The sequence below is a fragment of the Triturus cristatus genome, chromosome 7 (genome assembly GCF_964204655.1).
Source record: "Triturus cristatus chromosome 7, aTriCri1.1, whole genome shotgun sequence".
In the NCBI taxonomy this organism is placed as follows: Eukaryota; Metazoa; Chordata; class Amphibia; order Caudata; family Salamandridae; genus Triturus; species Triturus cristatus.
In genome coordinates this window covers 771,256,554-771,270,668 of record NC_140590.1, presented here as the reverse complement: position 1 = coordinate 771,270,668, position 14,115 = coordinate 771,256,554, and the positions used below count along the sequence as shown (strand labels likewise).

Sequence of the window (14,115 nt, the reverse complement as noted above, 5' to 3'; positions counted from 1 at the left end):
AAACTTGCGGGCCTGGGAAAAGGCCACTATCGCGAAGGGGCAGGAGGCATCTTTGAAGTCGCTTCCTGGGGCTCTGGCTAAGATTGACTCCTCCAAACTGATGAGCAAGTACCTTTGTGGACTGCACTGCTGGCGGTTGGGTGGTGGGCGGGAGGACGGGGAGGTGTGGCCATGGATTGGACCCCCTAAATCTGACACTCAGACCTGTGGATTTGTTTTTCCCTCTTGATTGAGTACTCGTGTTCCTGTTTGCATTTTTCCTTCTTTTTCTGAAGAATTTTTGCTTCGTTTGGTGATACACTCATGCTCACAGCCTCCACAACAAAGCGAGGTCCAGGGGATGCCATGCTAGCTCCAGGAAAATACACAGACTTGGTTAGCCTTCACCTTTCTCTGGATACATACTACACCAGCGCAAGGGAGAGCTGAGGATTTGGCATCACTTGACAGCTGCATGCGTGCATTTAGCAAGCATTGACCTCAACAGAGCAGAGTACGCAGCACTTTGTCTGCGTCATGTTTTTTATGTAGGGGGAGATAAGGGTGTCCGCCTCTTGGCTAACAAACTGTGCATCCAGCAGCAAAACCTGGGAGTGCACTCACTCCATGATGCAACTGGGATGGGAATCACGGATGACGATTCTATTCCTGACTTGTTTAGAAACTTTTACGCAGAGTTATATTCTAGCCAACAGTTAAACCCCGCAGATAGCGCTTTGTATCTCGGCAAAGCCAACATGTCACAGCTATCCCCAGAACAAGACCAAGCAGATGTTCTAGAAAATGATATTCGGATGGAGGAGGTCTTCTCATCGATTTCCCAACAAAAGACCTCGAAATCCCTAGGCAAGGACGGATTCTCCTCTGTTCATCTGTCTTCTATAAAATATTTTGTCATGTGCTCACTCTGATCTTAACGTAGTTATATAACTCCTTCACTGCCCCAGGGGCCATTCCCCCTGTGATGCTGACCGCTTTAGTAGCTGTTATTCCCAAGCCCGGCAAAGATGGACAACAGCGTAGCTCATATCGCCCAATATCTCTCTTCATTGTGGACCGCAAGCTGTTCACTAGCATCTAGACTGGGACCGCACATGGCATCTATTATAGACCTGGATCAAGCAAACTTTATTCCCTAGCGCCATACTAGTGACAACACTAAACCTGTCTTGCACATCATAGAAAAGGCCTCACGCACATCGGGTAAGTTTACGCTTTTAGTAATTGATGCCAAAAAGACCTTTGACAGGGTCCATTGGCTATTTTTAGAACCAGTTCTGGCCCATTTCGGAATAGCGGGGAGATTTAGAACCTGGGTGTTAAAGTGCTGCTACTTCCCCTCGGCGTCAGTCAGGGTAAATGGCTGTGTATCTGCTCCCTTCTCCATCAGCAAGGGTACTCGACAGTGGGGCCTACTGTCACCACTGCTGTTTGCTCTTTAAATAGAGCCCTTGGCTTAGAGAGTCCAAGATAACCCCTGAATTACCGTAACCACATTTAAAGGGGGGGGCGGGGGCAAAAGACGATCAGCTTCACGCCGATGACGTGCTGGGGACCTTGGACCAACCTACCTCGGCATTGCCAGTTTTCTTGTCCGAGCCGGAGGCGTTTGGCCTTGCCACCAGCTTCTGAATCAATGTTGCTAAATCCCAGGCCCTGAACTTATTCCTATCCCCGAGGTGGAAGCCCAACTTGCAGCACAATATCTCATCCAATGGATGAAGACTGCAGTCCCTCACTGGGGAATTCGACAGGCTTCCTCTATACAGACTACCTCCTCAATTAATTACGAGTCGCATCAAACTTAAGCTCGCTCGTTGGAGACACCACCCGATCTCTTGACAGGGAAGAGTTGCAGCCCATAAGATGACTATCCTTGTTTAGGATTCTCTATCTGTTCCAAACACTCCCTTTGACACCTCCAAAAGGGATGATACCCAACCTTCAAGCTGTATTACACCAATTTGTATGGGCTGGGAAGAGGCCTCGAATGGGGAGAAAAAATAGCCATCTCCCTCCGAACACTGGGGGCCGCAGTATCCCAAATTTCCAACTTTATTTCCAGACGCCCAGCTACGGTACTTGAGTGAGTGGAAAAAAGACGAATCTGAGCGACATTGACTCTTCCACGATCGGGGGTGGGGGGGGGGTGGCTGGCACCTCCCTATGGAAAATCCCCTTTCTTAAGAAATCACATAGAACTCTGAGTCTACACCTCCTGCACCGAAGCATCTATGGACGTCTGGGACCAGAGTAGATTAGATGTGGACTCTCGTCCTTTCCTTCCCCACTGACACCCCTGCTCGACAATTCGGATTTCCTGCCCAATTATGGACCTGGGGCATTTACAAAGTGGCGCCAGACCAAGTTCTACTCAGCGGGACCTGTGATTCCCTTCACACAGTTATGGGCAGACTTCACACTTCCAGAGACGAAACATTTACATTACTGGCAACTCCTCCCACTGGCTTCTCCATTCTAACAACAAGACTGCAACTCAAAGACACCTCACTCCCTATGAGAAGTGGCTGATCACTAAAACGCCTGATAAACAGCTAATCTCTGAGCTATATGCCCTCCTACTCCAGCCCACCAGACACATATATAAACCTGCTGGGGGAGAGAGCTTGGGAGACAGTTGACCACCAAGGAGTGGGAAGATATTGATTATAGGGCCCGTCATACTGCCTGCAACACAGCCCTTACCGAAACGCTTACTAAAGTAGCTACATACACCCAACCTCCCCAATTTCCTTCTTACACGTTGTTACGTTTACACAACTCTCTCACTTACCCCCTAAAATCCAGACCAGGGGGGCAGATTGGTTTAGCTTTAGGTGCAGTGATCCAGAGTGTACTCACACACTGGGGGACAACACATATACCTACACACTTAGGATTGCTCCAGCACCTGTGGTATGTCCTCGGTATGGGAAAGATTACACTCTTATCACCAATCAAGGGGCATCTTTTGGAGACCTTTGGCATCCATACCTGTCTCTCCTTTTGCAGGACTTCCGTGATCTGACAAGCCCTAAATACCTCCACATCCTGAGCCACCTGAGCGAACCCCCACCAGCGGGCTCATGAAATGAACTTGGTGCTGCGGTTGGTGCTCTTTTATTGAAGCAAGTTGAGTGTTTTGGGGGCAGAGGGGGGAGGGAGATGGGGTGGGGCATGTTTCAGTTTATTATTAATGAAAGCCAAGATTTGTAGATTGGTATGAAGTGTTGCATTCACATTGCTGCATTCATATTGCATGTATTGACATAAATGAATAAAGAGATTTGAACCATAAATATGAAGTGACCTCTTGCTTAAGTGAGGAGACTGACAACTAACTGGTCATTTTATAAAATGCAAGACAGAGGTCTTGTTGCGACTACTCCTCGGTCCATGAAGGAGGTGAGGCGGTTTTGATCACTGGGTTGATGTCCCTCAAAGTCCCCTCAGTGCTGGCAGAAGTCTAGTCACTACTGGACTACCAGTCACCTAGTATCATGGTCACAGACCAATCCTTCCTGGGTCGATAACTGATCCTCTGGGGGTCCCAGCTGCACTCCGATGGAACTCTCAGGCTTGGCGAACTTCGGTGCAACTTTGTGCGTTGCTCGTGATCCTTGGTGCAGTTGGCAGCGGGTTAAAGAGTTTGCACTACACCCCAGCAGGCTTCTCAGCTGTTGTGTCCCAGTGCTGTAAACAGGAGGCCAGCTCACTGACTGTTGGAGTCTCTTGGCTTTGGCTGCGCTCTGGAGACGACTTCTTTCAGAGCAAGACACAGCAGGCACAGTCCCTCTCCTTTGCGAGCACCAGGTTCAGCAGGTGCAGTCCACGCCGGTGCAGCCTCTCTTTGCTGGTACCATGGTACAGCAAGGCAGTCCTTTGGTCTGCTTTAAGTCCAGCTGAGATCTTATTTCAGAGTGCCAGTGATGCCCTAAGTATGCTCAGAAAATGCCCTCAGGCCAGGATGCGGTGGGTAGCCAATGGGCTGCCAGGGTCACTCCCATCTTACCACTTCCTGTGAACTGTGGCATTTCGACCACTCTGTTCACTTCCAAAATGGCAGGACCCCTCAGCTGGCGTGTGGATCTCCCTAGCCCGACCCAGAGGTGTGGCTATCAAGGTGGCTACATGCCCCTGTAAAACCGGTTTCCCCTCTACAGTCCCAAGTGCCAGCCTGTCTGCCTGAACAATGGAGTAGCCCATCTCCCAAGTGTTACCCATTCACACTTCATAGGCGGCTTCGCATTTGAAGCTAGTCTTTTGGGCCAATATCGGTGTGGAGAGAGGTGACACCTCCTTTAAGAGCAGGCCCCTATTGTATCCTTTCCGGGTAGCCGGTCGCATGTTTCCACATGAGGACAAAAAGCTATCTCTGTTACAGGATCCCTTTGTGCAACCACTATGGAAATAGGAGGCTGAAGGCAACAAAGTGCAATATTTGCTAAAGTTGCACATTGTAACTTGTTACATTAATTTCGATTCAGGTCGGGCTTAATGTAACGAGTTGTTTGAACCTTGGATGACCCACTTTGACTGACTGCACCATTCCAGAGTTAGCACAGCTGAGGGGTCAGTAAGTAACTCAGCATTTGCCAATTGGGGGACCAAGTTTTTCTATAGTAAAAACTACAAGTTTACCGATTTTTACTTCCAGAACCTGTAAAATACATGTTCTGCTCATTAAATTATGTTGCATCCTGCCATAGAACTCGCTAGGCCTGCCATAAAGGTGACATACATCGTCCAGGGGGATTTCTGGCTTTGCCACTCCATAAAATGTCAGAAGTTAAACTGCTCTTTCAGCCTGAAAATGGTGAGCTGGGAGTCTCGTTTTACTCATGTCCCACCCTGGGTGGCACAACCAGTGCTGCCGTTCCGGGTACCATTGACTAGGGACTTGCAGGTCAGCTAGGTCCGCCAATTGGATAGAAGCCAATTCGATGTTCAGGGCAAGGGCATATGCACTGAGGTCTGGTTAGCAGACCTCGGTGCACTCTCAGATTCCCAAAAAACAGCAGCACCAGTTTAAAAAAACAAAAAAGAAACGGGTGTGACCAAACAAAATAGGCATTTCCATTGACATTTCAGAATACCTAGGTCTGATTGACCCCATCCTGTATTCACACTTGTGCATTCAGAATTCCCACTCTGCATGTATTGTTTATAGAACACTATTTTCTGAATCTGACACATGGCACACAGCTTTTGCCCATAACTGTGTTTTGGGTTTTGCCCGGCCAGGCAGTGGAATGTGTTGGTTAACATTAAAAGTTTCATTATCGTTTTAATTAACAGACCAAAAATCCTGGATCGACTGAGTGATCCATCCTTCTGATCTAGCATCGTCCTTTGCAAAGTAATAAAAAGCATTTCCCTGATTTTAATGTAAATCTCCAACTCACCTGTCTGGCATTGGTCTATTACAGTGCTTACCATTTCCTAATGCTACTTTCGATGCACCCTCTACAGAAGGAAATAAAAGATGCTTAACTGTAACCCAGGTTCACATGCTTTTATTACTCTGTTGTCATGCACTGAACCCACAGTAATCAATATTGACATACCATCACACTCAAAACTTTCAACTAAAGAATCCTTGTTTTCTGAAAGGCTTATATGAGAATTAATGAGGGGATTATGCAGAGTGTGGACTCCAAAGATTACATTATCATCGTGTACTGCTCCGTTAATGATTACTGGGGGTTCCCAGTCTGATAGCAGGGAATAATTCAAAAATGTAAATCTGTGAAAGATACAGTAAGGGTAAATTTGTAATGTCCCACTCTATGCAGTAGACTTGTATTTTCTTTCTCTCAATACATGTGTGCCCCTTTGTACTACAGCCTAAACTACTTAACTATGCATGTTATTTTTGTCAACTCCCCTTTGCAGACAGATACCGTTTCACAACTTGCTAGTCATCCTCTCTTTGTCCATTGTACTGTAGCCAACAGGAGTTAAATATTCTTTTGATGTGTTACTTGTCAAGTCTGTACTGCCAAGACCTCTTATTTTCAATACATACTATATACTTCAGTGGGCTTTGAGTCAATCCGTTGCTCGTGAGTGGATGGCTTTGTCGGCTGTCTTAAGTTTTGATGGATTTTCGCTTTATTCTGGTCTTTGTCCCGTGCAGGAGAATTTCTGTCTCTGTATTGCGATTGGATAAGTGAATAGGATGACTTTTTTTTTCATTTTGCATTAAGCACTCCCAATGAGTGCAGGGGTTTTCTTGCTCGCTTCCACACTTCTTTCTGTGTGCCCCCGTCCACACTCTTATTTTTGCTCCCCTTGCCCAGTCCTTATCCCACTTAATCTGAGGTCCTGGCAGCTGCAGTCTTAAGGTGCAACTCATTTTCCCTATTGCGCTTGTGTGAATGTTCCTTCACGTTTCTTGTGCCCTGCATCCTGATTTTATTCCCTTCCTTACTTGCCAGTGTTCCCCGCCCCACTCCTCTTACGCTTTACATTTCTATTCACTTATTAATAACATTTTTATACAAGAGCCAAGCAACTGCAAAGTGCTGCTGGGCTACTCCGTTTTTGTGCTCGAGTGTGCTATTTTTTTTTTTTTACTTGTTTTTCACTGGTAGAACACGGTCGACTGCTATGTTGGATCAGTTAACTTAAAAATGGCCACCATGCGTTGAGACGCTAATATGCACATGGATTGCGATGCATGCATCCACACAAAGCGGTTCCTATCTTGGAATGGGTTTTCTTTTATGGAAAACCTATCACAAAATTGTTGGAAGTGCATGTTTATGTGTCCGCATACAAGGTATTGGTTTTGTCAATGCCTGATAACTTTTTCCTGCCTATTTCTTGTTTATATGTGCTTACCACTTTGAATTGAAATAATCGCCTTTAACTGCATACTGTTATGTTTGCAGTGTTATGTCATGATTTTACCCCCATTCTCTGAAGGGTAAATCCAATGGCTCACTTAATTGTTGATATCTATTATACTGTGTTTTATATTCGAGCAATGGTACAGGTTAAATACATGAAAATAGAGAAGACCCAGGCGGGAGACCACCCATTTTTTAAAGGCAAATATGGCTTTATTTTGGCTGCCTCCCGCCTGAAATTGCATCTCCTTTAAAAGGGGAAATGCATTCTTCCTTTTATTTTTTTTTTAAACCTCCCAATTGGCATGTATTATGATGCCGAACATAATAATAAAGTGAACAAGCACGATAGAGCTCTGCTGTATTTTCTGCGCAATACTGTTAACTTGTCGCCTCCAACCCCGTCCGAACAGAAGTAGAATGTCGGAAACTGCTAGTTGATGTTCGGCTACCCACGCTGTCTGATGCAGATAGGGAGGCCATGGAGAAAGACATTACAGTCGAAGAGATTGAGGGGGCTATCCAGGACTTGCAGGCAGGGAAGGCCCCAGGGCCAAATGGCCTACCCGCGGAGCTATACAAGTGCATGACGAGCATTCTGGTGCCACGTATTCTGAACATGCTTGAGGAGGCTAGAGATGTGGGTTGCCTGCCATTGGATCAGCGGATGGCCTCCATAGTGGTTATATCTAAGACAGACAAGCCACTGGACCAATGTAGTTCTTACAGGCCAATATCCTAATTAAACATAGAAGTTAAAATCCTGACCAAGGTTCAGGTGAACCGCCTTTCGGTAGTGATTGCGTCCCTGATGCATCCCAACCAGTCCAGATTTATGCCACGACGGAGTACCAGATTAAACCTACGTTTTTTGTATGGCGTGATGCATCTAACTGAATCTCGTATGAGTGAGGAAGCAGCGCTACTGTCATTGCACGCACGTATGCCGTTCAAAAGTATCGAATGGCACTACCTGTTTGCGGTCTTGGATAGATTTGGGTTTGGCCCACGGTTCCAGTCCTGGATTAGGCTACTCTATAAAAAAAACATTAGCTGGAGTATTGGTGAATGGCTCTGTCTCCCGCTCCTTCACTTTGCACAGGGGGGACGAGACAAGGCTGTCCGCTATCCCCTGTGTTCGCATTGGCTCTTGAGCTGCTCGCGGCATGGGTGAGAAGAGACCCGGTGGCCTCTGGGATCGTAGGCGGCATACAGTGGGAAGAGAAAATATCTTTATATGCCGACGATGTCCTTCTATACGCAACTATGCCTCGCTTTACAATTAGCAGACTGTTAAAATTCTTCTTTTCTATTTGGGGGATATTCACGTTATCAAATTAATTGGGATAAGTCCCTCATGCTTTCCGATTCGCCCGCCACCCGTTCTTCCCGGGGAGATTAAGCTCCAATTGAAGGACAGTTTCAAATATATGGGTATTACTATCACTAAAACGGAAACAGGATATATAGAATGTAATTTGCTGCCCCAAGTGGAACGTCTGAGAACAGATGTGGCGCACTGAAGGACATTGCCGATCTCCTTGATGGGGAGAGCGGTTTTGTTCAAAATGATGTCACTGCCGCGTCTGGTTTATGTCCTCCAGAACACCCCATACAAGATATCTGACAGATTTTTCAGGGAAGTGGATAGTGAGTTTCGGAAATTACTGTGGGATGTGCAAGAATAGCATTGGTTAAACTCTAACGAGGCATTTGAGGGTGGCCTGGCTGTACCAGACCTTAAGAAATACTATTGGGCATCACAGCTGATAACTGTACAACTGGATATTTTGAGACAGCAACAACCCAGCATACTAAGTAGACCATCACTTCATGATGGGCCCCAGAGGCTATCTGGGTGCACTGTATCACCAACAAGTTGGGAAACACATGCTCTCACACACAAAGATTGTACTGGACGCATGGTGTGGGGCCAATAAGTTTTTCGGGTGGGATAATAAACTGACAGAAGGTACCCCACTATGGGATAGTGATATGCTGAAGGAGGTTGGCAAATTACAGGGTTTCAGTAAATGGAAACCTCTAGATATAGCCCATCTAGGAGACGTATGGAGGGGCACGGCGATAATCTAGTTCAAAGATTTACAGAAGGAGTTTCAGCTAGCGGAAACAGAAATATATATAGATATGCAATTGGGGCATGCACTCGGCAGGCATATTAGAAAGGGGGAACGCATTCAGGAATATAGTCCCTTGGAAGACCGACTCTTACTAGATCGATCCCAGAAAAGTTACTATCCCTTACATAGGAAGATTAACAACTCACCTGATCCTCTGGGGGCGCTCCGGGAGTCCTGGGAGACTGATATAGGCCTATTGGAAGATGATTTTTGGACTGAGGCTATACAAAGTCCAAGGGAAGTTGCTGTCAGAGCGAGATTCAGATTAGTACAGTTAAGAATGCTCCACAGATCCTATTCTACGAGTACACTCATGCACAAACTTGGGCGTATCCCCACTGATAGCTGCATGAGGGGCTGCGACCGCAGTGGTACCTTCTTCCACATTATTTGGGAGTGTCCAGTTATACAACAATATTGGGGGAAGGTAATACGTGTGATGTCAGCGGTCCTGGGGCAAGAAATTGCTATAGATGCCAGGTGGCACACACTGTGTGTATCAGGGGAACAGATATGGCTGAAATACCAGAAGATTTGGCTAATGGTGGCAGCAATGGTGGGTAAGAGACATGTTGCCAGGGCATGGGGAGCCACCCTCCCACTGAAGGTGGATCAGTGGAAGCCTGACCTAGATTGGTGTTGCACCGCTGAGAAAGTAGTACATGAGAGTAGGGGTTGCCCTAAGGAATGGGAGAAAATATGGCACCAATGGGAGACATATAGGGTTGTAAGGTTGGGTGGGGAAGGGAGGGAACACAGTCGGCATGATACCAGATTACTGAATGTGCCATTACGATACAGATGTCAGAACTGTAAGGTCCGATATGTCTGACGCGCCAATGGACCACGATACTGCAACTGTACGCTTCGATGTTTATATCATCAGCTATCCGTAATATTGTACTGTCTACTGCAAACGTTACATGTTTAATGAAAATACTTTTTAAAAACAAAATACTGATAACTTGTGCCATTGTGAGGAACTGTCCCTATAGGAGTGGGAAATGGAAAGGAAGGCTGCTAGGACAAAATATCAGCATTCATCTAGAAGAAAAAAGGCTTAGTTTATACCTGCAATGGCAATATCGAAGTAATCTTGTGATGGAAAAGTCCTATTGGAGAAGGTGGCTCTGAGCTGCTAAAATAATAGTCTCTGGTCGTTGCCACAGCAAGATGTCTGATGCTATAAAGGGACACCAGGGGCCATATCAGACAAGCTGCGGCAAGGTGCAGACCAGAACATGCACTCGTGTACAAAAAAAATTACTTTCTACAGCACACTGATGAAGAAAGGTCTAGTAAAAAGTTGAGTAGTGGTTTAAAGTCACTGCTCCATCTTTCAATGTATGTGACCAGGTGTGCCTCTGGAGATCGGAGGTTGGGCCACCCGCTGGTGCTTGCAGGATGGGGGGGGGGGAGATATTCCTGGGCAGATAGCTGGGACTCTCAGTGCTCCTCCCATTAACCGTACACCATTTCCTAGATGGACGCAGAGAATGTTGTTGTTGACAATCTTGGATGTTAATCAGTTGTTGATAACTCTTTTGAAGGCCATTTGGACTTGAGTTGATCTGTGGTGCTACCCTTCTAGCAAAAGGGTATGAATCACTCACTGCTAATGTAAACTACTTACGGGTTTTATCAAACTTTGTCCTCTGTACTGCGAATTGCCCCCCAAAGCAGGACGCATACAAAGTGGGAAAACCTTTCACTCATGTCTAGACATTGGATTTTGTACAGGAAGGGTACCCTTCCAGTACAACACGTAAGCTAGACTCACACATACACACCCTAGCCCTGTGGCGCTAAGCTGGTGCGTGGCACATGGCAGCTGCAATCCGTGCTGGTGCATGGGAAAGGGGGAGAGAGAGCTAGATCTTTTGAAATATGGCGCTCTCCTGCTCCCTCCCTGTCGCGCACCGCAGCCTTGCGGGGGCTGCGTTGCGTGGGGATTTGGTAAATCTCCCCCTCATTGTATACATAATATACTGTAATTGACATTTGCCCAACTTTGCTGCTAGGATGTGACTGATGGAAATGTTTTTTTTTTGTTTTGTTTTTTAAATTAACCTTGACTCCATCATTAATCTGTGCTGTTAGTAAGCGGAGGCGTCTTAGAAGCTGCCCAGATCATTTGTAGATGACAGAACTGACCACTCTGTTTTCTTTTAGAGGTGGAAGACGTGGTGAACACAATTCTTTTCCTACTGAGCGACAAAAGTGCAATGATCCATGGGGTGACCCTGCCAGTTGATGGAGGATTCCTTGCAACTTAAAATACCAAGCTGACCGACCGGGACCAGAGAATAAGAATCATCCCTTACCCGGAGCCCTCATATTTGCTGCGAGGTGTCTTTGAAACATTGCTAGAAAGACTTTCAGATCTGTGTTTTTTTCCTTAATAATCCAGGTGAATTTACTTCTTTCAGTAAACTCAGCCTTAATTAGCACAGTTAGTGAGTGCGTTTCCTAGAAAGGGTGCCAAAATGGATAAAGAGAGAATGACAGATCTGCTCACAACTTGCCAAAAATGATTTATTTAAAAACTTACAAAAAGTTCTGCAGTAAAATAATTTCATATTTAGTATGATACAAATTATGAAAAAAAACGTCGACTACATTAAATTGAACACATATAACACGGCAATATACAAAGGTAAAAAAAACAAACTTGCAATTGATCTATTTGTTATATGCATCATGCTTCTCAAAGCTGTCACTGCATGTCTGACTAAGTTTAATTTAAGTGACACAAACGCAATATCATGATATTATTAGTAGCTTTGGGTACAACCTCTGAAGCTAAAAAAGAAATACAACCTGGCCTTCATCATGGGTATTTTAACAGAGTTAATATAATTGAAATTTGGGATCGCTGAACAGTTTTTCATAAAGAGAAATGTTTTTAAATATGACCATAATAATACACAAACACAGTTTCCTTTATTTCTCGAACGTCTAAGTTCAAAGGAGAAACAGAAGAACCAAGGGAACAGGCGGCTAAGGCAATTTAAAGTACACCAGACATTACAAAAGCCAAAATAAATTGCAATGATTTGTTTATTTTGACAGATATCCAGAACTCTTTGTTCTCCATCATGAGACCTTCTTTAACATTTACAAGCACTGACTAGAATAGGCGTGTCTGCCTCCCCACCCCCAATTAAAATATGCTATCAGGAGAACCTTTGGCTCACTTTGATGTCTGTTCTAGGATAGGAATAAGGACAGCAGTTTAAGGCAAAAGGGTGGACTGACTCCTACTTGGCTGCTTTGCAAATTTATTGTTCTGATTGCTTACTGATAATTCCTGTAATCCCGATTCTCTCCTTCCATGTCCCGGTTCTTCATTGATGTCAGTCCATCTCACCACAGAGGCACCCCACTGTCTCGTTACAAATGGTTCTAAATTGCCAAAAACCTAAAGGGTTCATCCTTTACAATGGGTGGGCCATTCAGTGAAACCTCATCATTATTTCTCCCATGTACCTACCCTAGCACACCAGGGATTGAGGCTATAGCGCCTGTTGAGGGAATGGTGGGTGTAAGGAGAGGGATGGAGAATCGTAGTGTAGATAACCAAAAATTAAGTGGAGGATTAATTCCTCATCCAAGTCCTTACTTCATTGCAGATATACCAGTGCAGCAATTCGTATTACAATTCCACTGCCCAAACAAAAGAAACGCACCTTGCCAAGGTCCTGCATTTTCATGAACTACACTTATAAATCACGATTTTTTTCTGACTGCCTTAAGCTTACCCAGAGATGACATTTCAAGGTCCTCCCACTCTCCTGCAGTGGGATTGTAAATGTTAGTGGTGTAAATGGGACTGTCCTGCCTCAGCCACCGACCTAAATCAAGGCATTTTTGTCCCATTTGTCTCTAGCCAACTTGATAGATGGTTACGACATGGATTCCTGTGACTAGTGTTATCATGCAGAGAAGATATTTGTAGTCTTTGCATCCTTCATAGGACCTCAGTTTTAATTGTCTTTACTCCCAAGTCACTTAACTAGGCAAAGGTGCCATAGAATGCAATAATGGGAGCAACGTTTGCTATCGTATGCTAGTCATCTGCTCCACTTACTTGGCAACCCTGGGTGTGAGGAAGGACAGTTCTGAGCTGCTGTGGTTGAGTGTCAAAGGCAGCCAAAGTCAGGACATCTCCCCCCCCCCCTCCCCCAACCTGGAGTGGGGTTACACCTCATCAATAGAGATCCAGGGGGCCATAGGCAGGTTCACAAAATACTTTCAGTATCCTGCTGAACAGGGATGTTTGGGGATTTATGTTTGGGGTTTTCAGTGTACTGGGCACAGGCAGTGAGAAAGAAGAGACCAGGTTGGTATTTTGCGAATCTCAAACCTCCGCTTGGGGACTGGGTTTCTATTTACAACTTGGTCCCCTGGGGCACTAAACTCCACAAGCCAAGAATCTGAGAATTGGACAGTTTAAGGTCATGATTTTGGGGGGGTACCCACATGTCCAAGAGAAACTGTTGAATCCACAGGCTCAACTAGTAGGGAACAGAAACTGAATTTTAGGGCCAGTGGGCAACCACGATTTTAAAATGGTTTTCTCTGGAATGCTAAGAGTACTGCTTACACTATTGATGGCATAAGGCAACTTAGTGCAGCTACCAAGTCACTATCCTGAGACTTGGATGACTATTGAAAACCTGGTGCTGGATGTGCAATGTGCTGGCGTTCTGTTATGCAGCTTTCACAATCCTATCATTTACGGTGGTTATGAAAGTCCATTGATGTGCAATCCCCCTTCATCATCTACCTGCTGCTCTTTTCTCGGGATGCAGTCTCCAGTTTGCTCTCTAGACCGATCTACTGGGAGATAGCACCCATCTTCTGTTATATGTATTTGTAAAGTGTACTATCACCCACTAGGGTATCCTGGTGCTGAGCAGGTGTGTGCTCTTAGCCGTACCTATGGTAGGTTGGTTAATGGAAAAGCCAGGGCTTCTTGCGAAATTCAAGAAGAGAGGCGGGGTATCTGATGTGGAGAGAGAGGTCGTCCAAGATTTAGGAGCAATGTAAGAACGTTCATCATCCTGAGTTGGAGTACTGCGGAGTGGAGGTGTTTGGATGGTTGGTGTAACGAGATG

The 14,115-nt window shown here is 45.5% G+C and overlaps 1 protein-coding gene across 2 annotated transcripts in view; it reads left to right on the top strand.

The window, feature by feature from the left end:
• Window positions 1–12,180, top strand: part of DCXR (dicarbonyl and L-xylulose reductase) — a 65,957-nt gene extending 53,777 nt beyond the window's left edge. For both annotated transcript variants that reach the window (XM_085617560.1, XM_085617561.1), the window contains exon 8: window positions 11,168–12,180. In XM_085617560.1, the coding sequence (XP_085473686.1) occupies window positions 11,168–11,271 (104 nt within the window). In that variant the 3' untranslated portion in view covers window positions 11,272–12,180. The remainder of the gene's footprint in view (window positions 1–11,167) is intronic.
• The last annotated feature ends 1,935 nt before the right edge of the window (window positions 12,181–14,115 follow it).